This window comes from Peromyscus leucopus, chromosome 3 (genome assembly GCF_004664715.2).
Source record: "Peromyscus leucopus breed LL Stock chromosome 3, UCI_PerLeu_2.1, whole genome shotgun sequence".
Taxonomy (NCBI): domain Eukaryota; kingdom Metazoa; phylum Chordata; class Mammalia; order Rodentia; family Cricetidae; genus Peromyscus; species Peromyscus leucopus.
Window position 1 is genome coordinate 57,544,727 of NC_051065.1, and position 27,838 is coordinate 57,572,564.

The window sequence follows — 27,838 nt, forward strand, 5'->3', positions numbered from 1 at the left end:
AAAAATTAAAGGGTGTTGGGAACAGTTCCCTTAGAACAGGTCAAAGAAAAAGACACGGGTATAGCACAGGGACTTGAGGCTTTGGGACAACAGAAACTAGAGGAACAGGAGCTGAGAATGAAGCTCAGTGGGGAAGTGCTCACCTAGCAAGGGCAAGTCTCTGGGTTCAAATCCCAGTCCCACCAAAAAGGAAAAGAACAAAGAAAGGAAACACCCTTGACTACTGTTTCCAGATTAAGGAATAATCAGAAGCCGGTCTTGCTTTACACCACAGAGACTTTAATGGTGTTTGTCTGTTCTGCAGATCCCTAGTAGGGGTGGTCTCGTACATGCTCCATGATGGTCTTCAGGCCAAGCCAGGTCTCTTCTGCTGTGGGCAAGATCTGCTTGGCTGGCAGGAGGAAGCCATAGAAGCCTGTGTCCCTCAATTCAAAGGCAAAGGAGTATTTGATGCCAAAATCATAGGCCCAGTCGATGCTTCCGCCACTGGCTTGGTCTGGGGGGCAAATGGAAATGAAATCTGATGACACTGTTTCCGTTGACCTCTGGCATGATCAAAGAAAAACCAGGCCCTCTAAGCATGGACTAGAGGAACAGATAGAGTCTATGAGGGGTTCATGCTTATGACAGAAAAAAAGCACCAGCGTAGTGTGTTCAAAAAACGAAAAAGGTGTTCAAGTGGACACTGGATTTAGCCCTTCTTGGGTGTCATCGTGGAGCTTCCAACTTTGTTTACCCATCTGGAACTTTGCTTGATGCCCTAATTGGCATCTTCCCCAGCTTAGGGAGGCCACGCCATTTCCTTCTTTAGAAGGCACACACATTGTTTTCTCTAGTGGGATAGAATGGATTACAAATCAAGTGAGTGACTTGGTCCCTGGCCTCAGGGCACTCTCGGCATAAGGATGGAGCAAGCTCCTAGTGATGTCGAATCACATGCCCAGTGCTAGGGATCATGGGTAAGCCAGTAGAGTACTATGCACCTGTGTTAGGTCTGGCCATTGATGTGGTGCGTGATGATGTGACACATGATGAAGAAAGGTAGCATTAGGCTACAAAGTCCTGAGGCATTCGTGACTTGGAAAAGCTAAGCAATGGACTGGCCCTGAGGCCCCTCCCAGGGAGGTCAGGTTGGGGTAGAGTTGGAGGAAGCCACCAGGTACCTAAGAACAGAGACCAGGGAGGCTGTTACAGGGAGGACTCAAGGTCAGTGTTGTGAATTACAGGTTACCTATTGTTCATCCAAAAGTGCTGGGAGCAGAAGTGTTTTAAATTACAGACTTTTGAGATTTTGGAATACCTGTATATGTATCATAAGATCTCTTAGGGGTGAACCCTAATTTAAAGGTAAAATTCATTTGGGTTTTATATATAATTTATATATTCATAGCCCAGAGATAATTTTATCACTGCTGTTGGTGTACCCGAGCTTTGACTCAGACCTGTCATGTAAGATCAAATATGGAATTTTCCACTTATGGCCTTCCATTGGCAGGGGGAAAGTTTTAGAGTTAGAAGCATTTTGGGTTTGAGATTTTCAGATTTGGGGTGCTCAACATGTAAGGCCCAAGAGTTTCTATGACTGGTGAGTTTGTTTCCCCTCAGCAGCCTCCACAGCGCCTAGCAAATAGAAAATACTAACTGGTTACTGACTGACCGCAATGGACCTTCGTGGGTTCCAAAATCACCACCTTGTACCTTTGGCAGAACCAATCTCACTAAGAGGTGTGGAGAGAAAAAAATTTTGGGGCTTCAGACAGAATCGTGACCCTGCAAATCACTAGCTGGTGATCTGAAGCAAGCCGACTTATCTCTAAGTTCCAGAAGATTCGTGTGTCCAATGGGGATGGGCTGCATCGAGAACTAGACAGGAAAAGGCAGTGAGCATGCTTGCAGCATTTGTCTGTGCTCACTAAACGCACCCTAGTGGGCTCCTCTCATGCCTATTTCAGTCTGAGGAGGCGCTACAATTGTACCCATTATACAGAAAAAGAAAAAGACAATACATGCAGAATAAGCATTCAGCAGATGTTAATTATGGACTAGTGCCTACACTCACTAAATCATGTGTTCAATCCCCAGTACTGTGAAAAATGAAATCAACTGAGTGTTAGTTATTATTTTAACTGTCATTTTCAATGAATGAGTAGGATTGGTCCAATGAGATCACATCAAGGATCAGAGATACATGGAGGGGAACATGCCTCCAGCCAATAATTCTAGAGATCTAGAGAGTTAGTGAACGCTTTCATTCCACATACTATCTTTTGAGTCTCCCAATAAGCCATTTTACAGATGGACAGGAACAAGGGAGGATAAGCAACTGGCCAAAGGTGACTTGGTTCCAAATCGGAACTATAATTCAGAGTCAGGTTTCTGTCCCCGAGGGTTGTATTCTTTCTCCTAATTCTCTTCTAACTCTTGTGAACACGTGAAGCTCTTCAAAGCCCTTTGCAGGCAAGAAGTTGCCCAGGAAATGTCTCACCTACCAAAGATGTGCAGTTGGCCACTGCCTGGAGAGCAGGTGCTCAGGCCAGAGCTGCGAGCCAGCCTGAGTCATGAGGCAAGCACTTAGCTAGTTCCTAGAGCACTCGTGCTTAGAGGCAGTGCTTCTCTGGTGGGGAGGAGGCAGGATCCCAGGGCCAGTGCCACGCAGACCTGCAGTCAGGAGTTTCATGAGTGAAGGACCAGCTTCTAAGGGATCATAGGGCAAACCTATACGTGTCTTATATTTGCTTATTGGAACTCTTTGATACCTGTATCTTCAGCAAGAGAAATATACTAACCCTCAGCCTTCCAAGGTCTTCTAGACAAGGTAAATGAAAACTTCAACCCCTTATAATGAAATGGATGAGACATGTATGGGGGCTTCAGGGATACAAGAAGGCATTCTACTAGCACCCTAAACTCCAGCTGCACCCCAAGACTGCCAAAGGCATGTACTTCTCAAACTTGAGTTGTAATCAAGGTCCTAGGTTAGGTCCACTTCTCTGTGCCCACTCCAACACTCAGGAGCTCTGGAGAGTTCCCTGAGTGCTGGAGATATGGCTCAGTCAGTGGAGTACTTTCCCATCATCTATGAAGTCCTGGGCTCAACCCCCAATACCACATAACCCATGGCTGCAATCCCAGGCCTCCAAAGTCTGGGGCAGGAGTATTGGGTGTTCAAGATCATCCTTGGCTACATAGTAAGTTCGGGGCAAACCTGGAATACACGTGATCCTACCAAAAAAAAAAAAAGGTAAGGCCGAGTCCATACGGTTTTGAGAGTCTCAGTAACTGTTTGCAGATCAATCTTAGCGAACAGCCTACAACACAGATAATAAAAACTCCAGTGCCATTCATCACACTGGGTGGCTAATCTTGCCATGGGAACATATTCCGGAAAGGAGCTTATAAAATATAAATAGTAGTAGTATCTTACATAAAATTACGTAAGTCCAAGGACTCAATAACTGAGATTTATCAATAAAATGAAATAGCAAATAACTAGCATGTAAATACAAAACACTCAACAGGAAGAGATGTTAACTTTAAAAGGATGAATACAAGATATGCACAGGCATTGCCTCCAGTTAAATACATTTGTGTTCGTGGACAACAACAAAAAAATCATTAATGAAATTGAACGTAAGAAATATATTGAGCCAGGCGGTGGTGGCGCACACCTTTAATTCCAGCACTCGGGAGGCAGAAGCAGGCGGATCTCTGTGAGTTCGAGGCCAGCCTGGGCTACCAAGTGAGCTCCAGGACAGGCTTCAAAGCTACACAGAGAAACCCTGTCTCAAAAAACCAAAAAAAAAAAAAAGAAAGAAAGAAAGAAAGAAAGAAAGAAAGAGAAAAAAAGAAAAGAAAAAAATTAAAGAAATATGTTAAATACTGAATTATTTTTTCCCACAAAGTTTTTATATATTGTAGATACAGAAAGAAAAAACAAACATAAAGTAAAGCCAAAAGTCCATAGTCTAAGAAGAGAAACTTCCACAACTGTTTATATCATTAGAAGTACTTTTCACATTTTCGTGAAACGTTTTGGATTTCATGAGTATATCTCACTCCTCTGTTTTCTAAAACTCCCATTAAGAAAAGCACAAGTGGCCGGGCGGTGGTGGCGCACGCCTTTAATCCCAGCACTCGGGAGGCAGAGCCAGGCGGATCTCTGTGAGTTCGAGGCCAGCCTGGGCTACCAAGTGAGTTCCAGGACAGGCGCAAAGCTACGCAGAGAAACCCTGTCTCGAAAAACCAAAAAAAAAAAAAAAAAAGAAAAGCACAAGTGGCTGGGTATGGTGGTCCACGCTTTTAATCCCAGAACTTGGGAGGCAAAAGCAGGTGGACCTCTGTGAGTCTGAGACCAGTCTGCTCCACATAGTCTCCAAAACAGAAAAGCAAACAGGTTAAAAAGAAAACCGCAACTAACAAGTGGGCATTCCCACAAACACGCCCTCCCCTTCCCCATGGCTGCGGCTGTATCAATATGCACAGCATATCAGAGGACAGGTCCCTTTGCTCCAGATGACTGACCCCTGTACTCCCTGTTCTCACCCTCCCCACTTCTTGGCATCTACACTGCGTCAGTCATTACACACATATAGAATTATATGTGTGTGCGTGTATCCTAGGAAACAAAGGAAGAACAGCCTCCCGTTCTGAATCTCCCTGTTCCCTTTTCATCCCCCTGCTCTGGCTCAGGCCACTAATGAACTAGTGACAAAAATTCAGAGGAACATGTTCTTTCCCGTGTGTTGACCTTTAGATGGCCTTTATCATTTTCTCAGCTGTCTCCTTTTTAAATAATTGCTCTTCCCCCTGGTTTCTGAAACCCAAGGCCCCTCTGCTTAGCTCTCCGCCGCCTTTCAACTCTCAAGGTTCTTCCCACTCCAAATGCCTCCTTGCTTTGCTGTTACCACCCTCTCCACACAACTCTTCCTAGTCAAGCTCCCTCCCTTCTGTCTCTCCCTCCCTCCCCTGCCTGCAGAATCTCAGGGCCATATCACCTGAAAGCTGCAAACCCTGTAAGTACTTCAAGCTCAACATTTCTACAGCCAAACCCTTGCTCTTTCCAGTGATCCCCTTTCATGATCCAGAATGTCCCTCTCAGGGAGTGGCACAACCCAGTGACCTTCAGCAAGGAACTCTCCACCTCCATCCAATAAAGGACAGGTGGCCAACGGCTCTATGTCCCAGACACCGCCCATGCTCATGCCGTGTTCTGGCTTGGACCATCATCTTCAGCCCTAACTCCTCCTGCTCCTGCTGGGGAACGTACCTACTTCCAGTCCATCACAACTGAACCTCCACTCAGGACTCTACTCAGTAGTCCACTGCTTCACTATAAACTCCAAAATGGCTTCCAGAATCCTTCTAATTAAACTCAAAGTCTTCACATAGCACACAAAGCCCATATTCCTTCAGCTTCCTTCCTCACATCTCTCATCCCAGCAAGCCCAAACTTGCTTGTGGTTCTCAGAGTCCTTCCTGCAGTTCATACTTCAATCCCCTTGATCTGACTAGTCAGATCATCTACTCCTTTGTTCCTTCATAGCTACCTAATGGCCAATCTTTTTTTTTTTTTTTTTTTTTTTTTTTTTTTTTTTTTTTTTTTTGTTTTTTTGTTTTTCGAGACAGGGTTTCTCTGCGTAGTTTTGCGCCTTTCTGGAGCTCACTTGTAGCCCAGCTGGCCTCGAACTCACAGCGATCCACCTGCTCTGCTCCGAGTGCTGGGATTAAAGGCGTGCGCCACCACCGCCCGGCTTCTAATGGCCAATCTTTAACACCCTGCTTTCTTCCTATGTGAAGATTCTCCAGAGCATTAAGTCCCCCACCCCAGCTTTACCATACTCTTAAACTATCCACAACCTACTACTATACACACTCATAGTCTTCTGAATTCCTGTTCTGCTCTCTTAAATATGACCGCTGAGCAGGCAAGATGGTTCAGCAGGTAAAGGCACTTGGTACAAGCCAGATGATCTGAATTTGATCCCAGGAACACAGCAGGTGGAAGGAAAGAACTGACTCCCACAAGTTGTCTTCTGACCTCCACGTATGTGTACACACACACACACACACACACACACACACACACACACACAATGCAAAAGAAATTGAGTTCTTGGTAGGTTTCTTGTATCTGCAGCACATGGCCGAGGCTGGATGAAACCTGTTGAATGGAATGCGTGTGCGTTTGAGGCATGCGCTCTACTAGCTTCCAAAGGACCTTTGGGCACAGGAGCATCGTGGAAATGGACACTCGGCTGTGTAGTTTTGAGTTTCTAACTTTATCTGTAAGAAAGGGGCATTTAAACAGTTCAGAATTCAGAGTGGGCTGAGACCTCCCATGGCACCCACTGGGAGACAGAAGAGCTTCACAAAGTCTAGGTTTGTCCCTGCCGTCTCCTTCCTCTTCTCCGTGCACAGACAGCTTTCTGTCTCAGCATCTTTCTACTGAGCCATCCAGGGGTTTCCTGTTGCTATTTGGTTTGCTTTTGGGTTTTTGATACAGGAAACTGAACCCAGGGCTTCTGAACTCAGGACCCTGTGCATGCTAAGCACACATTCCACCACTCAACTAATCTCCCCAGCCCCCAGCCAGGTCCTCTTAAAGGAGCCACGTCCATTTTTCAAACCCCACCCACAGTTCATGAGCTTACTCAAGGCAGGAGTCCCTCTTAGTCAGGAAAGGGAAGATTAGTAAAAGAGTATGAGTTTTGGAGTAAGTTCTGATAAAGGTTCATTTTTAGACTAAGCAATTGTATATAACAGCATTGAGATGTAAGGTCCTGGACAAGCTTAGGAGATGCACAACACACACATATCCAGGCAGTCCTTTGTTATCACATAATAAATATTTCATGGGGAGCCTAGGCCTACTGAGGGGAAACAGGGAAGATCGGGTTCTGTGCGGGAAGGACTAGCCTTTCACAGGAGGGCATTTAAAAGCGTTAGCCCAAGTTCAAATGGTGCTTCTCCCCTTAGTAGGTCATTCATACAAACTTTTAGCAAATTAGCTACTTACAGATGACGGAACAGATCGGCCCCACTTTGTAACTGGTGCCATGAAGTCCTGTCAAAGACTGGGCAGCCTTTTGGGCCACTTCATCCTAGAAGGAAAAGTGAACGGGTAAGACGTGTCTCTTGGGAAACCAGTAGAAGACTAGAGACTGGGAGGCCTGGTTAAGCAGAGACCTTCGTTAACTGACATGGAAGCACACCCTTTCTTTTCCTCACAACCATTTCACTAGAAAGTGAACACACGTTTACCCTTGCCTTCGAACATGCAACGTGACACAGTTGTTCTTTCATTGTCCAGGTGTTTGCAATGCTCCAGAGGTCATCACTGTACCACTAGCTCTCCTTGTTCAGAAACATAAATGAAAACAGTGTGGGTGGCCAGAAGAATCACTGAGTGGGTAAAGGTGCTTGGTGCCAAGCCTGAGAACCTAGCCCAGCCCCTGGGACTCTCGTGGTAAAGGAAGAACACCCACTCCTGCGAGCTGTCCCCTGACTTACACACACACACACACACACACACACACAACACACACACACACACACAAAGTAAACAAATGTAGTTTTAAATTATTTTAGAAAGTGGGCTGGCCGGGTGGTGTGGTACGCACCTTTAATCCCAGCACTTGAGAGGGAGAGCTGGGCGGATCTCTATGAGTTCTAAGCCAGCCTGGTCTACAGAGTGAGTTCCAGGACAGCCAGGGCTACATAGAGAAACCTTGTCTCAAAAAAAAAAAAAAAAAAAAAAAAAAAAAAACTAACAAAAATAAAGCAAACAGTTGAGTGGCTCAGGGGACCTAAAAAGAACGTATATGTGCTGACCTCCATATGTACCTGGGAAGTCAGGTTTTTTTTTTCCTCCAAGTTGATCCCTACACTGGCGTATTTCCCTATGATTGTCTCTTTTTCCAAGAAGCAGAGCTCAGCAAAATATTTTCCATTACTCAAGGGTTCCAATTTTGACTGATTGAGGCTTTACTGTCCTTGCTAAGGATAAATGTAAGGTCTTGAACTTGGGTCCAGGAAAACAACTGTACAAATACCAGATGGGGAAAACCTGGCTCGGAGAGGAGCCTGGGGGTTTCAGTTGTCAGTGAGCCCAGCATGAGACAACAGCATGGAGCAACTGCCAAAGAAGTCGGGGGACTCTCAACTGCATCCCAGGAAATGCGTCCTGAGAGTACACCGCGGGGCGGGGCGGGGTAGCTGTGGCAGCCACACTCTGATCCGGAGGGCTTCACGGTCACTTTGGGGGCTACCTTCCAAGAATACAGACAACCAAAGCTGGCATTCAGGCAACAGCAACTGGGGAGGGAGTGTGGCCCCATCTTGTGAGTCCTTAAAGGAATCAGGGTAGTTCGGAGGCGAGATGCATTAAGGGTAGACCCAGGAGAAGCGGGTCTCTAGCGGTTCAGTCATTCAGAGATTCATCTCCCAAACAGAACAAACTTCGTCAGTGTAGCCAGATGGTTAAAGCAGGGCTGGGGGGCAAAGGACAACAGGAAGGGGAAGGTCTGACACTCAGCCCTCCCCCAGCACGGCCAGGCTCCCTTGACGGCCAGAGACCCCAGCTCCAGGCCTCAGGTTACAGGGCTACCTCCTCTCACACATGCCTGAGCACAGGATTTAGACAACAAAGGTTATCTGGGTGTAGATAAAGGCCTGGAAAGTAGGAAAGAGACCTCAAGAGGGACAGAGGTGTTTGCGAAGGCATGATGCGGTGGGGGAGCATGGTATGTGAAAGGGGAAAGGAAGGATAGCTGGGAAAGAGAACAGTGTGGAGCAGAGGGATGGGGAAGAATATGGGGGCAAGAATCAGCAGAAACAATGTTAATGCCATAATGAAACCTTATACTTTGTATGCTAAATTTTAATTAAAAAATAAATTATACTAAATTTAAAAAAAAAAAAAAAAAACAATGGGAGCAGGAAGTACACCTAGGTTCCTTCCAACCCTGACATTTTCCCCCCGGATGTAACTTTGGTAAGAAGTCCCCTTCAGCCCTGAAAACTGTCCTAACAAGTCTAAAGTCCAACTGCTAAGATGAAGATACATTTGAACTGGAGTTATCTATTCTGTGTCAGCCTGTGGCTGCTGAGGGGGAAAAAAAATCTATTTGAAGGTAGATTGTCCAAAAGGTCTCAATTCTAGGCTTATCCCTAACAGATGGGTTTCAAAATCAAGCCTAAAAGCCAAATTGGAAATATTTGCACATTCTCTTCATCTGGGAATAACTGTTGCTCAATTGTGAACAGCTTCCTGGGATGTTACCATCTGACCCAAGGCTGTAGCCAATCTGTTTCCTTCTGAAGTGGGGAAGACGACAGAAGGAACTGAGTTAGGGAAGAGAGCGTTTTAAGCACACGCCATCCACTGGTGCGTTGTCTCGTTGTCTCCTCAGGTCACCGAGCCTCAAGAAAGCCCCAGGTGAGTGACAGGGAGCTGCACTGCCCAGGGCATCTGGCCAGCAGTCCGAGAGTCCACATCCAGGTGGCTGATTAGGAAGTACACCCTGGGAGTTAATGGTGACGGCCAGCCATGGTGGTACACACCTGTAACCCAAGCACCCAAGAGGCTGAGGCAGGCAGGAGAGTTATAACTTTGCAATTTTAGAGCCTGGACTAGGCTGCTTGAAGTGAGACCCTGCCTCAAAAAGAAAAAAGGGAAGCAGATTCTTGGATCACCTATGTTAAGGTAACATTAATTTTTATGGATTCTACTCACCAAAGAAACTCAGTTGATGTTGGGTGTGTGGCTCATCACCTTCATAACCTGTCACTAGCATACCTCCATCTTGGTACCTAACTTTTAGAACAGAGCTTAACTGGTCCACCCAACAGATGTGGTTGTTGAAATCAAAATACAAATGTAGGAACTCACCAGCTCTTCAAAGTTATCTGATTTGCTACATTTATAGCCGTAGGGGAACATGAGTAGCTGGGAGTAGCTGTGGAGGGTAATGAAAGCTTTGATTTTTCCATGACTCTTGATGAAGTCCACTATGGATTGCACTTCAACTTCAGAGTTGGGCCTGGGTCCGTGGTATGAATCAGAGCAAGGGTTGCTACTGGCTCCAGGTCCTGAAGGGAAGAAGAAGAAGCCTGGTTAGGCCAGTAGCTTTAAAAAGACACTGCAGGGTGAAGATTACCACGTGCATGAATAAGCTCCTCCTGTATAAACCAGAGAAAGTCCATCCTTGTATTAGATCAAATCTCCTCCTCTGAGGGCACGGCTAGGAAGCATAATTGAATTTATCCTAGAACTAGATATTCTTTTAAAATATGGCTCCTCTATACAGCAGAAAGAGCTATCAGATCAGATCGTCTCCCTTCTGTGGGAGCTGTTGGAAGAAGAGCTCCTGGACTGGGTGGGAGTCCTGTAAGTTCATTTTCTGGGGCCTCTTCCAATTTGTAGAGTCCAGGAGCAGAAGTCTCTGTGCATCTATACTTCCAAGTCACAAGGCCACAAATGTAAGGAACCCCTGACATTCTTTCTGCCCTGAAGAAATCACAACATTTGACAAGGCCACCTTTGGCCTTGATTCTCTCACAGCTCTAGTTGCTCAAGAGAACTGAAATGGGGTCACTGTAGGCCTGGCAGGGCTGTGAATGCTTGAAAATCTCTCAGGGAGCAGGTGGGGACCTTCCCAAGCTCTCTAAGTGAACCAGGCAAAATCCATGGAAATATAACTTCTGCCATCTCCTGTTAAAATTATTGAAGGATAACGAATCAGAGAGGGAAGGGCCTCAAATTACTGGATACGGTTCAATATTCGGGCTCTGGCGCTTTGATTATTTTTCCTATGCAAAAAATAATAAGAATAATAAATTGTTAAAGCAATGAACGAAGTTATCACTCATGCATATCCCATCGCGTGTCCCTAGAGGGTCCTGTCTCAGTTCTGTAACCCTCGATAATTCATTTGGTTTACAAATATTTCATGACTGCTCTGTGTCGCAGATTCTGTGCCAAGCATTAGGAAAAAGAGGCAGCCCCCAGTCAGCCCCTGGGTGGGTAGTGCGTAATCTGCTTTGTCAATTAACTGGATTTGGAACACCTAGGATATACACCTCTGGGGGGTTCTGGGGTCTTTCCAGAGACATCCAGCTGAGGCGACAAAGCCCACCCTACATCCTGAATGTGGGATGGAGTACTTGAATGAATACAGGATGAAAAGGAGGGGGCGCCAGGGGAGCCCCAGCACTCATCTCTCTCTCGTTGACTAGGGACACAAGGCACCTACATCCTTCATGCTGCTACTACCACCTCCAAGATGGCAAGTTCCTTCAATCTTGTCGCCAAAATAAGGCCCTCTTCCCTCGAGATGCAGTTTGTCGAGTATTCGGTCACATCAATGAGAAAAGGAACTAATGTACTGTAGGAAAAGGAACTAATTTCAGTTCTTTGATTAGTGCAACAGAGGTTTACCTGGTGCCTAAAAGCGTGAAAGAACCCCCCAACTAGCTTGCCAGTGGACCCCCAAACAGAAAAACCGCAGTCAACAAAACTAGACAAGCAAGCTAATGTTTTATCTTTGACTGTTTCAAAAATCTATTTCTTAATTCCATTTGTACTTTTCTTTTTGTAAGTTTTCCTTCTGGAAGAATCTACCAGATGATGTAATGCTTGTCTTCCTAATAGATCCTCACCCCCTCTAGCGGTTGGTTCAGCATTTCCTGCACTCCCGCCATTGTGCAGAGCCTGGCTTCTTCAGCTCTGAGGCTGAACTGTGCTACAGCCTGCAGGGAAACCAAGATGTGAGGCAGACCATATGAAATGCTGCCCAGAGCTGCGACAGTGCTGGACTCCCTCCCTTGAAGGGAGAGGATTTAGTGAAGTGTTTCAAAGAGCTTTTCCAATGACTTGAATTCTAAATGGACTAAACAGGCTGCCGGCACTGCAGAACCCCTGCAAACCAGTTAGTCGCCCAGACTGCAGTCTGACCGTCCCTGGGGACCACACCCTGTGCTCACCTCCGAAATTTGCATCCCAGTTCCGATTAGCATCCACACCAACACAGAAGCTTCCAGACAGTTTAGACCGGGTCTTTCGCCACATACGGTTCTTTAAAAATCCAACCAAATGCGAATATGAGGGAAAGAAAAGGTGGTCATCCCCTCTGATCAGCAAGTCCCTCACCCGGATGTTCCTTTCCCTCGCTCCCTAGCTCCAAAACTGCACCGTATGTCTTTTGCCCACAGCTGTCAAATGGTCCCCACACGGGGTTCACGTTATGTATTTCCTCTCTCCAATAAACGCCTGCCAAACCATGTTCCATAAAACATGGTTCTGTTAAATTCTAGCCACCACCACAACAAAAAGGGAAAGAGATGGAATTTCTGAGAGAACAGTTTGGGAAAATATGGGGCTAAATCAGGAAGCTTACTACAGAACTGCCAAGCGTGTTTAATGTTCTAATGTTAAGAACCTCTGAGAGATCAGAGACAGCATTTCTCTGGCTTGCCTGTGGACCCGGCATTCACGCAGTGTGTCGGGCTGTGAGGAGAGAATGTAAGTCTCTTTGAAAATGCAGCCGTCATTGTCGTTGTTATCTGCTCTCTACAAGAATAAACTTGAGACTCTGATTCATTCTGAATATACATGAGGTCACAATGCCACAGTGGTGGTTTTGTCATGGTCTTTTATGGGGAGGGAGCCTACATAACTCCTTTTAGAGATATTACAGAGGATTTCTTTGACAAATCGTGAGTAAAAAACGCTAGGATGCATCGTGCCGCCTGCTTAAATCTTGTTGCAATCTAATTGTCAGCAGGTAATATCTGCCTCCTCTTTTCTATCAGTCAGACACACACACACACACACACACACACACACACACACACACACACACACACCTTGGAGATAATTGGGACAAGTCTCCTAGGTGACTCACTGCGAACACAGCTCTCTAATAGTTCAGCATAACAGCTGAAATAGGCCCTGGCTGAGTCGACATGTAAAGACATCGCACGTCAGAATAATAAGTGACGATAAGCACTTCCCTGTGCCTCATTTCAAGGCCACTACTGAGAGGTTAGGCACTCTGCTTTGAGTAAATCAGGAACAGAAAGATTACTTTTGTTTGGTTTTCCAAGTTCCTGCATGTCTCCTTAAGTCCTGTAGATGTATAAAACACAAAACAACAAATAAATAAAACATTAAGTGGCTTACAGTAGTTTGGGAGAACACATATCCATCAGGGTTTGTGACAGGCAGCAGGAAGATATCCAGGGCTTCCAGAAGGGAAGTGATGGATGGATCGGTTCCATAATCAGAAGCAAGCTGAGTAGAGACATAGACATTTCAGTCTTGCAAACCCCCTTTTGCCAGAAAACACATTGCAAAATACTGTGGCACTGTGTTTTTGTGGTCTGGTTTTTGTTTTGTTTTGCTTTGTTTTTCCAAACATGAATTAGGGACCATTGTTGATCAATGGGAAACTTCCAAATCCATTGCAGAACAGTCTCCTGCAGCTTAACACACCAGTGTCTGTCACTTCCCTTTCTGGTGACAATAATTTTCTTCTATTAAATAAGTGTCAGTTATCACCTGTCTATTAGAAGTAGCAACACTCTTTCCCTGTTATTTGCAGTGACGCTTTTTGCAGTGGTAGGCAATGGTATGTAGGGTTTATTTGGATCTGTGAACCAAATTATAAAAACTTAATATTCCTTAATCCTCCCATGGGGTGACTTTCCAAAAGAACTCGGGTCCAACATCAGATTACTTAAATATGCGAAGACTTTGCTAAAAGTATGGAGAAGCAGTTAAATTCCATTTGGGGAATTGCATTTTGACTGCAATCAATTGCAGGAGAGTTGAAGTTTCTGCTGGATTAAAATTTATTCATTTCCTGTGCTCAGCCATCCTAAGGCATTACTATTCAACTGTTAAATATCCATTTCATAATACCCTAAAGGTAACCGCATTTTAATTGAAGGGAAAAATGTATCAGTCGGCATGCACGTGGTTGCACATGCTTGAGTGATCTGATGTGGATTGATTTCCTTTGCTCATGAATTAACATTCTGATTTATAGCGTGTCATTTTGGAATTACTTAAGAGATAGCAGCCTAGGTCACACCCACCCAGCATCGTGTCCTGGCTCCTGTGCCAAGGACCACGTGGAAGGGAGAGACTGCTACATCCCAACTTCAAAATCAGATCTGGGCAACATTCAGAACGACCCAGACACCCTCAGCTCACTTCGCTTTAGATCTGTAGCTCAAAGCAAACTCTTCCTCCACCTATTTCCATTTGTTCTCTGAAGCCCTTTCAAGAATTTATGGGAGAGGCACCTCCCTCAGAGTATCAAGCTTCTCTCCTGCTCCTGCGCTAAACTCAACACCCAGAGGCCTTGCTGGCCACTCTTTTTAATTCTTCTGGCTCGCTGTGTTTTTAACAAGGGGCCCAGGGACACAGTACCATGATCCTAAATGGGGTAAACCAAAGAAAAGAAAGCGTGGCTGATTCTGTTTCCTGCTGGTGTTGTAAGAGAAGGATCTGCCTGGGAGTGCTTGCAGTCAGGCCCACCGGGACAGTGTGTGTTTACTTAGTGAGCCTAACTCCAGAGGACAAAATATGTGAAGAATTTTAAGCAAAATGACCTTATTTGCTGTCCACAGCGCGGTAGCTTGTGTAACCCACTCTCGAGCGTGGATGCCCGCGTCTAGCCAGATGGCTGGCTTGTCTCCTCCGGTGCCGAACTGCAACACAAGCATAGCTCAGGCAGAGAAATGGAAACAGCAGCGTCTCGGGTCGGGGCCTCTCCCCGGGCTCCTTCTCTGTCCCCTTTCTGTTCTCCACAGGATTAAGAGAACAAGAGGAGACAGACAGGTGATACTGGCTCTTCAGTTTGCTTGGTCCCTTTCTTTTAACAAAAGCTTAAATGGAGATTAAGAAGCAGAGCAAATTTTTCCTCCCTTGATGTTTGCAAAGAAATCATCACAGATAATGTGATGAAAATATGCTCACATGTTGTCAGCTGGGGGAAAAAACAGGTTTCGGGTAGTATGTCATTCTTGTTATTTAAAAGGTTACTTCCCGCGGCAGTAAGCATGTCAGCAAATGCATGTGGGGGAGGGGGGTGCGGCACGGACAAAAGTGAAAAAATAGTTAGGGCTGTCGTCCTAGAGTTGGGAAATAGGACTGCCAGAGATAGTCCTTGCCTCCTTGTTGTTGGTTGGTTGGTTCCTGTTTTCCCATGTTTATGCATGGATTGTATTATTTTAGTTCTAAGAATCTCATCAGAGCTTTCCGGCCCTTCACCAGAACAGGACGGCAAGCCCCCATGGTGCTCTGCGGAGTGCCAGTTTTGTGATCTAAGTGACTGCGTTATTTGGAAAAGTGGCCTAGCCTACTGGATCAGTAAATAGGGAGGAAAAGATTATTTTTGCACCTTCACCTTCTACCTCTTTGTAGCATTCTAAGCAACAGATTAAGGTAAATGAGAAGTGCAAATTCTTGCTAAAAACTTTACATTTCACAGGTTTGGGAAAGTTTGGGGTGAAAATGTTTTGAGGCTTTTCCTTCAAGGTGCTAAGATGTAATTAAGTAGGGAAGTTTAAAAAAAAAAAAAATGTCCCAACCACTTGGAAAATCAAAGGCAGAGAAGAATTTGGGATTCCCTGACTCAGCGGTAGGCCAGCTATGAAAAACAGGCGACAGGGCTAGCAGGCATTCCCAGGCCAGCCGTCTGCAGTAGGCGGACTCCCCCTCCCAGGCCAGCTTTGGGGAGCGCGCTCTGGAAGTCCATCTGTCCCAGTTAGTTGGTTCCTAGCCACAACGTTTCCAAATTTAGTAGGACGTTGTGACATTACCTCCCCGCCACACCCCCCTTAACAAACTCTTTCTAGGAAGTCTGGGGAAACAATTTTCGCTATTTTTCTGAACAAAGTGCAAATGCTTGAAACTATCAGTCCGAAGACTGTTAGGGGTGACAGTAACAGTGAACCTTAGCCGTTTTTTCAACTGTCGCCTAAAAAAAAAAAAAAAAAGCCTTCATTCCAGGGCATTACCTTTGAATTTGGTTGTCTGTCATCCTCGGCACATTGAGAAACTATTTTTTTAAATGCAGTTCGGGCAATTACTAGGTGCTTTTTTGTTTTTAAGATGGTGTTTACAAGAAAAGAGAGGAGAAGAAAAATGCGCAAAGAACTCCCACTTCGATTAATTTCCCAGAGCTCGCCCTCCCCTCCCCCGCTCCCGCCGCCTCGCCTGCTCGGCTCCAATTGGCGCGCTCGGCCTGGCTCCCCGCGAGCGCATCTATCAGGACATGAGCATTAATTCTCTCCTGCAGACCTGCGTCAGCGTGCAGGAAAAGAGGAAAAAAAAAAAAGGAAAAGAGAAGGGGGGCGGGCGGTGGTGGGGCTGCTCAAAACCAGCAAAGACCGGTTAGGAAGAAAAAAAGAGAGAGAAAGAAAGAAAAGGGGGAAAAAGCCTGCTTTGCAAGCCGAGCTGGGAGGAAGGGATTCTAGAAGCGTCGAGGGATGGGAAACAAAAGTCTCTGCCCCCTTTATACCTTGAGCACATTCATGGGCCGATTTTCAAAAGATGAACCGATATTCACTTTGCTCACTAGACCAGGGTACTCAGCCACGAGGTTATCCATTTCTTGGTAAATCTGAAAGGTTCAAATGATAAACAGGCATCTGTAATTTAATGACTAAGTGAATGCAGCTAAGAGGGTCTTTTTGCCCCTCCACACCCGGTCTCTCCGCGTCCCGGCCGCGGGCGGCTGCAAGCCATTGCCGGGATGATGAGTCACTCTGAAAAAGAGAAGCCATCTTGCCGCAGCAGAGCCGGTTATTTCCAGCTCTGTGCAAAGTACAAAGGCACTTCTCTGGCTTGCCTGTGGCTTCTCCCCCCTAGATCCTGTTCAGCAGGGAAGCCTTTCGCCCTCACATGCAAACCGCGGTGGCACCCAAAGAGATGTGGCCGGCTTGCGCTACAAAATACAGCTGCGCTAGTGCGGGCCCGGGGACAATGGGGACATCCTCCAGCCACTGGCTACTCCGACCCCGATTCTGAAGGCTCATTGAGATTCTGTACCTTCTCCACATATCCAGACTGCGACCACCGTTACCGAGACAGAGACCTGAAAACAGTTGTTGCCCGCATTTGCCGTCGCCAACACCTATTTGTTAGATCGGCAAGTGGGGGAAGAGTACGCCTTTTTATTCTTCTAGTCAAACTAAGATACTTCTTTTCTTGAGGGGGAGGATTTTAGGAAGGTAATAAGAAACATATATTGTATACGTTACACAGGTGACGTTGCCCCATGTTCAGTTGCACTGATATCTGTGGCAGTGAAACAAAGGAGCAAATCCATTCACGTCATATTTTGCCCCCAAATCGTTTTAAATAGCTTTTTACTACGAAATAAATTATGGCAAGGAAAAAAAAAACTTTTGAATTTTTTTAAAAATGCATTTTAAACTTCTTTATTTGGAGGCTTAGTGTGCCCTTACTCTTCTCCTATTCTGCCCTTCACCCCTGAACTCCTCGATTGCCGCCCACCCCAGTGAGACAGTACAGATAAACAGATCCGTACCAGCTTCCAGAAAGGCTCTGCGCAGCTACAGAGCAGCACATGGCCCAGATGGAGAAAGGAGAAGGAAGGCAGACCCAGAAAAGCAGAAACTAGACTTTGCCACCCTGTGACCTTGGATCAAAGTGCAGTTTGGAAGCTGCCGATACCCTTGTGGGGGTGGGAGCCGGCAGACTCAAAGTGGCCCCGATACATCCAAGACCGCAGTTAATCATCGCTCTTGAGTGACTCTGTAGCCCATGCAGCTTAAAAATCAGCAAAGGAGTGTTGTGGGAAGAGTGTGAAAGAGCTATTTGTGGACTCACTTAAAACATTCTGGACACCTCCAAAATAACTGTGTGGCTGTTTGGATGGACAAGAGGACTTCAGTTCCCGCGCTAAGCAGGCACTGCCCATGAAATCTGAGGGAAACTTTAAGAAGCTAGGAAGTAAAAGGAGCATGATATCTAGGTTATCAAATCACCACGTGGAAGTAGCCTTTTCCTCAGGGAAAAGAGAGGCTTGTTTCTTGGATATTCATTTTGAAATGCCTACCTCTTCTAAGGTATGGTAGGCCCCAAAGTTGAAGTTCCCACTGCGCTCTTTTCGCTGATTGAATAGCATTTCTTCACGCTCTTGATCCAACAGGACCTAAGATAAAACAATTCTATGATTAGTTGCCAGCAATGCATTCAGCCTGGTGATGTAAATGAGGTGTTGACACTTGGTCCCCAGCACCAAGCTTTCCTCATTGTGTGTATATCTTGTCCACAGGCTCTGGGTCAGACACTTCTCTTATTATGATAGCACTCTGCAAAGGGATCAGGTATGCTTGGGCTGGGGGCCAGGCAGCAGCTGCAGGCAGAGGCTGACAGTACTTAGAGGGCCTTCATGCTGTCTTGTGGCTCATTCCCCCTTTCTGAGTTAACCTCTGATTTAAAACTTTTTGAATCACAGATTGCTTTTCTTCCATTTGCGTGAAATGCAAAAAGGAACAGATGTGCTCCACCACGCCCCTGCAACAGTAGTTAACACTGGTGGGGGACCCATGTGAAACCCAGGTCCCTTTCTGGGCAGAGTGGGAGAGGACCAGCAGGCCTCTGGAAGCCTGCTCTCCTGGATACTTACTTGAACATCTTCAATCATGATGGAATAAGCAATCCCCTGGGACTCCAGGAAAACTTTGACCGCCTGGATGCTGACAAAGGGAACCCGGATGTGGACTATCTGCCCTGGGATGGTGGGTGATTTCCAGAAATCAAGCTGAAAGGGATAAAGGGCCAAGCCAAGGTAATAACTAAATTATTCTGGGAGAAACAGAGAGTTGTACCCTGATGGATTTCAATAATGCAATTTGTTACCCTGTTTATTTTGAGTCTACAAAATCAGAATCACTATTATAGGGCAACAAGAGTTTCTCTGTACGCAAGCATCAGCAAATACATTATGTTTTTAGCACACATATCCCACAGCTAGATATTAAAACTGGCAGAGGAACAGATGATTTTAAATTATGGGAGGTCTTAAAAAATAAAATCAATCTGGCACTCAAGTGGTCCAATTCATTTCATCATCGGATATTAATGTCATAAATTATTTGAGAAGGGAAATAATGAATTAAAGGTGTTCAGCAGTGTTTCAAAGTAGCTTTCACAATTTCCATCCTTTTTTCATTCTCTCTAGAGTCCTGTGAGAGATGTAGAAGAATGGTGTAGTTTCTGGTTGTGAAAATGAATCACAGGGAAAGAAGGCCATCTGCTCAGTGCCACATAGTTGGGACGAAAGTCCAGATTTTTGGAACTCAGGCTCCAAGAGTCAGCATTCCACATTACCTCAAAGGAGTCAAAATATAGTCCAAAATAGATGTTAATCATGCTGACTTTACTTACTGGAGGGAGCAAAAGCTGACGCTATGACAAATACCTGAAGATGCTCCTCAGCCTCCAACTGCACCAGAGTTTTAATTTGCTCTTCATTACTTGGGATGATCTCAAGAACTTGGTCTCTAAGAAATATTAATCACAGACATGACCTTAAATGCAAAGCTTGTTCACGGTTTCCTGTTGCTTTCTGCTTCCATCAGTCTCTGCTCGGAGGAGATGAAGGCAACCGTCAATGATCTCTTTCACAAGCCAGAAACTAATAAATTGTATACCGACCCCCATCCCCAGGACGAGGAGGTGATCAAACGGCTTTATTTCCTCCAAGGAAATGTTATCTAAATAATAATTAAGAGGTGGCCCTGCTGCTAGCAGGAAGCTCGCCATGAGCGTTTCCTTCCCTGGAGCTAATGAGTATTGGTCAAACGACACCTGCTGCTCATAAAGCACTGGCTTTTAAAACTTGTCTGCTCCTGCTTTTCAAGGAGGAAAAAACAAGAAAAAGAGGGAAAGGAGAATAATTAATTTGGTGCTTGTAGGAGGAATGAGACCCACATCTGGGGAGATGTGAAGTTTTCTCTCGTTTTTTTTTTTTCTTTCTTTCTTTCTTTCTTTCTTTCTTTCTTTCTTTCTTTCTTTCCTTCCTTCCTTCTTTCTTTCTTTCTCTTTCTTTCTTTTCTTTCTTTCTTTCTTTCTTTCTTTTTTTCCTTCCTTCCTTCTTTCTTTCTCTTTCTTTCTTTTCTTTCTTTCTTTCTTTCTTTCTTTCTTTCTTTCTTTCTTTTTGTTGTTGTTTTTGCTCTTTGTTTTATTTTGAGACTGAATTCAGGGCACAGCTAACAAAACCTGAAGCCCAGGCAAATCAGATGGTGTATCATCCCCACATGCGTGAGCTCACATGTGCTCTAAGGAGAAAAGGATCTCACGGCAGAAAAGGGAAATCCCCGAACTGGCAAGCATATTGTTAGGAAAGAGTTTGGGTAGAAGAGCTTTTGCTTAGTAACAGAGTCTTTTCTTTCTTTGTCCGGTTTCCAAGCAGGCTGACTTCCGGTTCATCAGCGCTGCTGAGAAGGAATGATGTAATGAGTCACACTAGAAAGGCTGAGGATGGAAGCCGGACCTCCAGATGCCAGCTCCCCACAGTTTTCAGTGCGCTCCAGGGTCACTCACAAGTGGCAGAACGCAAGGTCTTCTGAACCTTCTGCCTGCAAATATCCATCTGCCACAAACGGTCTGAAAATTCCTCTGTTTGGGTCTCATTACTGTTAGTTAATGCATGGACCCCAAGGAGTCCTCCTTTAAAATGAGGTGCTGGGAAAAGTAACACATTGGACTAATATTTCCTGGTGTGTGTTCTGAGGAACAACAGCCCCTTGAGTTGGTTAGCCAAAATGGGAGGGATGTGACTGGGAAAAAAAACAAAAAACAAAAAAAAACTCATAGATTTCTGATGTACACTTACTTAGTCAACATTCTAGAAACCCTAAAGTTCATTTAACTCTCTGATTCCCGAAATGAACTGGCTAGCTATTTTCATGGAGCAAATGTATTAGACTGCTTCATCAATTCCCTTAGAATACTCTGCAAAAATGTCCCCAAACCCCCTTACAGAATTATGGAACCAGGACTGATGGGGGAGGGAGGTGGAGCTCACACCTGGGACTTGGGAGGCAAAAGCAGAAGGAGTTGGAGGTACAGGAGACAGCCTAAGTTACATATGAGTTCCGGGGCTGCCAGGGCTACAAAGTCAGAGTCTGTCTCAAAAAGGAACAAATGGTAGAATCAAAGCATTTCAGAGCAAAGATGAGTCCTGAAGCCAGGAGAGACATTAGCTGACGGCTACCGCCCTGCTTTCCTAGTCTCGGAGGCCCCACTACCCAGATAAGAAATCTGAAGACATAGGACCGAGGCTGACAGGAAGGACAGAGCCCAGAGAGGCAGGAAGTGGGTGGGAGAGGGGCACTTACTGTGACATCTGAGACCAGTATAGCAACAGCTGCCTATCAGCCCCACATTCTGACCATTGGAGGGAGATGGGCAAGGGAAGTCTTGTGAAAATTTATTTTTACGAAATGGAGTCATTCCTGTCACATCCCACTAAAATGTCGTCTAGGGCCATGAGAAAAACGGAGGAGCAGGCCTCGAATTCATACTCCAGGATGTGTCTCATAGAGCCAGCCTCCTCCCCTCCCCTCCCCCCAAAGAACAGCCTGCCCTATCTTTAAGACTATTCTCAATCAGCAAAGGATGAAGGAACTCCCAGTCTTAACTAACCTTAAGACTAACTTCTCACAGTGACTGTCCTCACTCTCCAGACAGAGCCTGCCGGCTCCCACAGGCACAATAGTACCAAGGCATTACCTACCATTCCAATACACTTCTCTGTCATAACAAAACCCCTGCCTAGCCTTTCCTCTGTTCTCTGGTACACAGAGGCCACCACAGACTGTAGTTCTATTCTTTATTCCCAGATAAAAGGTCTCTGTTTTTGGCTTTCGATAGTTTCCACTCATTTCCTCCTTCCATGGTCAATCATGTCATCGTCGTTATTGAGTCCTACTTTTCCCACTGTCCCCCACCCCACTAATCTAAGGTAACTCTGACAACCCTGAATGCATGCGCCCCTTCTTCTAGGACCAAGTCATGAGCAAATGAGAAGCTTCATGAACCAAGTAAGTAGAGTCAAATGATCACTAGAAAGTGTCACTTACCCCACAAATGTGTCTTGACAGTAGACATGCCCAAATAGGGCACCCAATAACAGGATCAACCTCATGCTCAAGGCTTTTCCCAGAGTCCAGAGTTCAGAGCCCTTCCTGAACTTTATAGGGAGCAGAGTTGAGGGTGTCTGTTGGCCCTCCAAGAATTAAGGGACTCCCATCTGGTAAAATTCTCACCTGCTGGTGAAACTCTGAAGGTCTCAGATACCAGGGTATGCTATCACCCATCTGTACACTTTCCCTTTTTAGAGTGAGATAATAAATATCAATGGAAAGAAAACAAAATTGCTGAAGCACACCAAGGGTAAATCAGACATTTATGATTTAGAACATAAAGTGCCACTCACCCTGCTTGGTGATAGAAGCCAGATTAATAGACCCAGAGGTTAAAGTCCTTTCTGGGTCTCTGACGAAAAGAGAAAAAAAAGGGGGGGAGGAAGCATTTATAGTAATTACCTGGCATCCTGTCTATCACATTCTATTAGTTTGCTCATTCGTTTATTTTTATAGTGTTTACCCTGAAACACTGCAGTCACTTGGTCCACATCTGCCGAAGGTCCCTGTAGATGTGGCCCGGTCCAGCCCTCACTCGATATTAAATAAACAAAACAGAATGCCTTGTAATTTGTAATTCCACGCTGTCTCTAAAGTGATCCATCTGCATTTGTACCAAATTAATACCTCTATTGCTATGCTTTTTCCCAAAATGAAAATGTCTTTCCGATTATAGCAGTAAAGGTGCTTGTTGAAAAAGTTTGCATTTAGAAAAAATGTTTCACTTAATCACAAGTAATCCCTCCACCTAAGAAAACCATTTGGTATATATTTCTCTGAACAATTTACAGCTCTCTCACTCTTGCATGCTCTCTCTCTTAACCTCAGATTGTCCTCAAACTGGCTTTGGAGCTGACACCACTGGCCTTGAACTCCTGATTTCTCTGTGCCAAGCTCCCAAGTGCTGGGATTACAGGCATGCGTTTTTTGTACATGGTTTGTTTTTTCGTTTGTTTTTGTTTTGTTTTTTTCTGAAGCAAAGATTGTACTAACAAAAATTGTTTTTAGACAGATTTTTTTCTTTGTCTGTACAAATAGATCGTCAATCTAACTTTGTTCACTGCTTACAAGGAACCCGGGACCTATTTGCTTTTAGGAATTCTATTTATTACATTGCAGTCAACCACACATTATATTCAAACTGGCAAGAATCAACCACAAACAGCTGCAAAGAATTTTTCAACTTCCCTTTGTATATCAAATTTTTTATCTGAACACACTTGAAATCCCTGGATTTAGCTTCTCAAATAACTGCTGGAAGGAGAGAGGTACGCATATCAAGTTTCGAGTTGAAGAAATTACTAAACTAGTTTGGTTTTTATTTCTCTTTTTGTCTTATGTTTTTTGTTTTGTTCTAGATTTGTTGTTGTTTGGTTAGTTGATTGGTTTGGTGTGGTGTGACTTTTTTATTTTGTGTTCATTTTTTGTTGTTGTTGTTTTGTTTTGTTTGTTTTCGAATCCAGATTGGCCTCAAACTACCTATGTAGCTGAGAATGACCTTGAACTTCTGATCCTCCTGCCTCTGCCTCCTGAGTTAAGGATTGAAGAGTTGTGCCACCTTGCCCAGTGTGTGTGGTGATGGAGGTCAACCCAGGGCTTTGTGCATGCTGGGTAAGCACTCCTCCACCTGGGCCACCTCTCTAACCTCTGTTTTTTCTGTCCCTTAAAGGTCAGAAAGAAGGGGCTGGAGAGATGGTTTAGCCGTTAAGAGTACTGGCATCTCGCCGGGCGGTGGTGGCGCACGCCATTAATCCCAGCACTCGGGAGGCAGAGCCAGGTGGATCTCTGTGAGTTCAAGGCCAGCCTGGGCTACCAAGTGAGTTCCAGGAAAATCGCAAAGCTACACAGAGAAACCCTGTCTCAAAAAAATCAAAAAAAAAAAAAAAAAAAAAAAAAAAAAAAAAAAAAAAAAAAAAAAAAAAAAAGAGTACTGGCACCTCTCCCAGAGGACTCGTTTGATTCCTAGTACCCACATGGTAGCTAACAACCATCTGTAAATCCAGGCTCAGGGGATCAGACGCCTTCTTCTGACCTGCATGTACACCAGGCACGTACACAATACCCAGGTATGCATCAGGGAGAAAAAAAACAACAAACTGTACACATAAAATAAATACAATTTAAAAAGAAAAAAAAATAGGAGGAAGATAAACCCAAGAAGCAAAGACAGCCAGTCTTAAATTCTGATAAATAAAAAGGGTGGTACTTGGAGCATTCATCAGAGCTGCCTTGAAAAGATTGTCCTCTAGCCAAGCCTCAAGACCCAGAGGGGCAGTGAAGTGGTGGGCAGACTCAAGATGGGGGAGATCGGGGGAGACATGCACGCAGCTGAGTCAAGGAATTACGGGGGCACACATCTGTAATCCCAGCCGCAGAGGCAGCTGGAGCTCTGTGAGTTCCAGGAAAGCCTGGTCTACAGAGTGAGTTCCAGGACAGCCTGGTCTACAAGAGCGAGTTCCAGGACAGCTGAACTGAGACTCTATCTCAGAAAAAAACAAAAACAAGTTCAATTATCTTTTCTTTCAAAGAGGAATTTTTGAAATACCAATGAATTCAGCCTCCTGACAAGCTGGGGACACACTTCTTCCTTAGAAAGGTTGGTAGGAACAGGCCTGAAGCTGTGGTAGCCGCCTGAGTCCAAAGCAGAAAGAGCACTTGAGGATAATACCTGAATGAGGAAAATTAACATAATAAAAAACAGAAGCAGAGGCTGGAGGCCTCACTGGGGAAAGCAGTTCTCAAATGAGGAGAGGAGAGGAGGGGAGAGGTGGGGAGAGGGTGAGAGAAGGGACAATTAAAGTAATAACAGAAGCTGGGAAGGGGGGAAGGACGCCTAAGCAGGAAGCCATAAGAGGTTCTTGTTTCTGTTTCTGACCATGTAAAGGATCCATATCATGTCAGGCCGTTGTTTCCCATCTTCTAATTCTAGAAAAGAATAACATATACTAAACTGTATTTTAACCGGGCGGCTTGATAAGTTTTGGCATAGATATATAACCAACACCGCCACAACCAATGAGACACGGCATACCCATCATCCCTGATACGATCTGCTTTTGAGAGTCACTGAGAAAATCTCCAGCCAGAAAGAGGTCATTGAGCAAGCAAACCCCAGCCCATGCTTTAGGGATGAAAAAAATGACACCCCTCCAAACCCACCTCCCAGAGGAAAGAGCTTACACGACCCCCCAGAGCTGGTCTGAGGTAGAGCAGACTCCAAGAGCACCATCCCCCGGCCCTAGTTCCTAGCTTTGATGCTCCACAGGGCCCAATTACCCCAAGTAATTCTACTCAGGTCTAGGAAAAGACCATTTTTGACCAAATGTTCCTTTATCAACGAATCCCCAGGGAAGCTGTAATTTTGAAGGAGAAAGATGATAGGTCCCTTAAGAAAACGGCTCTGATGGTATGTTGCTCCTACCAGGATGATGCGAGGCACATTTCTCGGGGTTTTGCCCTTTAACCCCAGAAGGTGAAACAGCCTCACCACAGGGTAAGAGGGTTGCTGTATGGAACCAGAGGAGACCCAACCACAAATTAAATCCCTCAGAACAGTTTCCAGACGCCAAAGGTCTTCCACATCAAAACTCCGGACGTGGACGTTCTTTGTCTGTTGAAGCATGTTTATTTGTAGCAAAGTGAGTTTTGCCGTGGAGTTAATGCACTCCTAACACTATTTCAGAGCATGGCGCTTTGACTGAAAAACACACAGAATTTATGGTTTCAATCAGCCAAACTTTAAACAAAAGTTTCCATCAGAGTTGCTTGATTATTTGCAGCACCTTTAACACAAGACACCTTTAAGCCTTGATGGAATGTCTGTGTTTTGACAAGACGTGAGTGTTAGCAGAAGCTGGGAAAGGGAATAACCCGAGACCTCTCTACCATCTTGGCAACTTTTCTGTAAATGTAAAGTTATTCTGAAAATGATTCTAAAATAGAAAAATTTATTTTAAAAGTAAGCCCTGCTGGAGGACATAGTTGCATATGTCTGTAATCCTACCACTTAAAAGGCTAAAGCAGGGCAGATTAGCTGTTCAAGGCCAGCCTGATCTAAGGAGATCCTGTCTGGGGGTGGGGTGGGGAACCCAACAACTAATATACACAATGGTGAAAATGCACACACACACACACACACACACACACACACACACACACACACACAATGTAAAAAGTACTAAGATTAAGCACTGGCTTCTCTTCCAGGGGACCCTGGTTCAATTCCCAGCACCCACGTGGCAGTTCACAGATACCTGTAATCCCAGTTCCAATGGTCTGACACCCTTACATAGGCAAAACACCAGTGCACAGAAAATAAAAATAAGTCATTTGCCAGGCAGTGGTGGCATGTGTCTTTAATCCCAGCACTCAGGAAGCAGAGGCAGGTGGATCTCTGTGAGTCTGAGGCCAATGTGGTCTACAAATCAAATTCCAGGATAGTCAAGATTGTTATATAGAGAAACCCTGTCTCAAAAAAAAAAAAAAAAAAAAAAAAAAGGTGTTCAGACTTGTACAAGGACCCAAGTCAGTTCCCAGCACCCACATCAGACTGCTCACAACCCTCTAACTCCAGCTCTTGAGGGAACATACCCACATACAGACATTTATTATTTAAATTTTAAACATTTAAAGTACTGAGAATTTTAAAGACATAAAAAGAAGCTCATAGAACATTTTCAAGCAGTTTGCAGAGAAAAGACATATACTAAATGATAAGTATATATCTGAAAGAAATTCGCTAAGTGGCTTGGCGACTGCCAAAACTCCCCGCGATGGACAATACTGTTAACTTTCTTCATTTTTGTTAGGGAAAAAGGCCAAACCTACTTAAGTCATACTGGAAGCCAAGCATTCCCAGCACCTCCATTATGCTTTGGTCCCATCCCTTCCAGGCTTCTCTCTCACACTTACTTTCCAACCTGGCTTGCCTTTTGCCCTGTGAACTCCTGATCTGGGAACCCCAATGCTCTTTACTCAACCTTTGGGGCGCCCCAGAGCTTTCCACCCTGGAGGCTCTTTGCTGCCCCCGTCTGCTACCTACAGACAACCCACTCGTGGTTCCTACTTATTTATTTGTTTTTAAATTCTTTTACTTTTTTATTTATTTGTTTTTGACCCAGGCTGGTGTGGAACCTACTCTGTATCCCAGGCTGGCCTCAAACTCATGACAGTCTTCCTCCTCAGTCTTCCAAACACTAGGATTACATTTGAGAACCACCACACTTGACCTTTTTTGTTGTTTTTTTGGTTTTTTTTCAAGACAGGGTTTCTCTGTGTTGTTTTGGTGCCTGTCCTGGATCTTGCTCTGTAGACCAGGCTGGACTCAAACTCACAGAGATCCGCCTGCCTCTGCCTCCAGAGTGCTGGGATTAAAGGCGTGTGCCACCGCTGCCCAGCCCTTGACTACTTTTTTAAAAATTTCTTTGAATTTTGACTTAAGTAGCACTGGTGGCCTGGAACTTGCGGTGTGACCAAGCTGGCCTCGAACAAGCACTTGCTGCTCTTCCAAAGGACCAAGTTTCAGTTCCCAGCACCCACGGTGTGCAAACTCACAACCTCCTGTAACCACCACGTCTGCTACCTACAGACAACCACTGTGGTTCCCAAAGTTCCAGGACAGCCAGAGCTACACAGAGAAACCCTGTCTCAA

General features: G+C 45.0%; 1 protein-coding gene across 1 annotated transcript; it reads right to left on the minus strand.

Annotated features, from left to right (window-relative positions):
• Positions 1-258: 258 nt before the first annotated feature.
• On the minus strand, positions 259-22,250 carry Cpa2 (carboxypeptidase A2). Its single transcript, XM_028866176.2, has 11 exons — positions 22,126-22,250; positions 19,461-19,542; positions 18,666-18,800; positions 18,093-18,188; positions 16,530-16,631; positions 14,617-14,715; positions 13,181-13,291; positions 11,983-12,073; positions 9,890-10,089; positions 7,016-7,100; positions 259-496 (listed from the first exon to the last, which is right to left on the minus strand). Exons 1-11 carry the CDS (start codon positions 22,188-22,190, stop codon positions 309-311), a joined length of 1,254 nt encoding a protein of 417 aa, XP_028722009.1. The 5' UTR covers positions 22,191-22,250; the 3' UTR covers positions 259-308.
• Positions 22,251-27,838: the final 5,588 nt, after the last annotated feature.